The sequence below is a fragment of the Capsicum annuum genome, unplaced genomic scaffold, assembly GCF_002878395.1.
Source record: "Capsicum annuum cultivar UCD-10X-F1 unplaced genomic scaffold, UCD10Xv1.1 ctg32725, whole genome shotgun sequence".
NCBI lineage: Eukaryota > Viridiplantae > Streptophyta > Magnoliopsida > Solanales > Solanaceae > Capsicum > Capsicum annuum.
Genome location: NW_025839453.1, coordinates 1 through 1,286, shown reverse-complemented (window position 1 = coordinate 1,286; position 1,286 = coordinate 1). Strand labels below are relative to the sequence as shown.

The 1,286-nt window shown below is 41.3% G+C and overlaps 1 protein-coding gene across 1 annotated transcript; it reads left to right on the top strand.

The window, feature by feature from the left end:
* Nucleotides 1-145: 145 nt before the first annotated feature.
* LOC124891248 (zinc finger A20 and AN1 domain-containing stress-associated protein 8-like) lies at nucleotides 146-856 on the top strand (the record flags this gene model as incomplete). The annotated part of the gene is made up of 3 exons (XM_047403049.1): nucleotides 146-427; nucleotides 510-560; nucleotides 797-856. Coding segments are annotated over exons 1-3 (393 nt in total), but the record flags the coding sequence as incomplete, so codon positions are not given.
* Nucleotides 857-1,286: the final 430 nt, after the last annotated feature.

Genomic DNA, 1,286 nt, shown 5'->3' with positions numbered 1-1,286 from the left:
TTTGGGTTGTCATAGAGGTATGCATGGGAAGTATAAGGTGATGAGCTGGTTCTCCCGGGCCTCCTCGGTTACGGGTGCCAGTCCGCCCCAATAGGATTTGAGGCGTGACACTTGTGGGGTTGAACTTGACTTGTTAACTGCAGAAATGGAGTCATCTAAAGAGACAGGTTGTCGAGCTCCAGAAGACCCCGTCCTTTGCATCAAAGACTGTGATTTTTTCGGTAGTGCAGCTACGATGAATATATGTTCCAAGTGTCAAAAGGACATGATACTACTGAAGCAGGGACATGCAAAGCTTGCAGCTACATCTAGCAAAGACGTCGTACGCAGAAGATCAAGCAACGATGAATCAGAACTTGCTCTTACAGGTGCCGCAGTTGCATCTGTAGATTTTGTCTCTCAGATTTCACAAGTGAAGTCAAAAAAGGTTTTGAAAAAGTGCAAAGCTTGACGTAAGCGCGCGGTATTAATGGGGTTCAGTTGCAAATGTGGTGATCTTTTCTGCGCAGTTCATCATTATTCAGACAAACACAACTGCCCGTTTGATTATAGGAATGTTGGTGAGAATGCCATAGCAAAAGCAAATACTATCATCACAGCAGAAAAGCTTAGTAAGATCTAACAACCACCTATCGAAAGGTTGTATGAACTGAAGCAATGTCCATCTTTCGATAAGTTGGCCTCGTCTTACAGGGTGATGATGAAAGTTTTGCATGGGGGTGGGGGTGGGGCGGTACCCTAGAGCCTAGATAATCCTGGTGTGTAAGTTATTTATGATCTTGGTGCACATTTTCAGGGAATATGTTCTTGTTTTGTCCCAATTTCTGGGCTCCTTGTCCAGTATAATATGCATAATGTAGGTCATCTTGATGAATTTCACATTCATACATCCGCGTTTTTAAATCCTAAATTCACCTTCGTGCATTCTTCAAGATCCAAAGTCTCCTTTGAGTATCCATAATGTAGAGCTTTTTTTTTGTAGAGATGTCAATACGGGTTGGCTCAGCCCATCCGAGCTAGCCCACATGGGCTTTGAGTTTGACGGATCAGGTTGGGTAGGCAAAATGATGAGCCAAAAAATATCAAGCCCACACTATTACTTTGTGGGTTACGGGCCTTACGGGCCAGCCCACTGTAAAAAAATAATATTTTATAATTTAATTTTAGAATGTTAATATACATAAATATTACCAATCAATATTACATAGTATTAATACTTTTTAATTAAGTCTCCAACACCCCCCCCAAAATACTCATAATAGCGAAATTAAATAACTTTTGACATG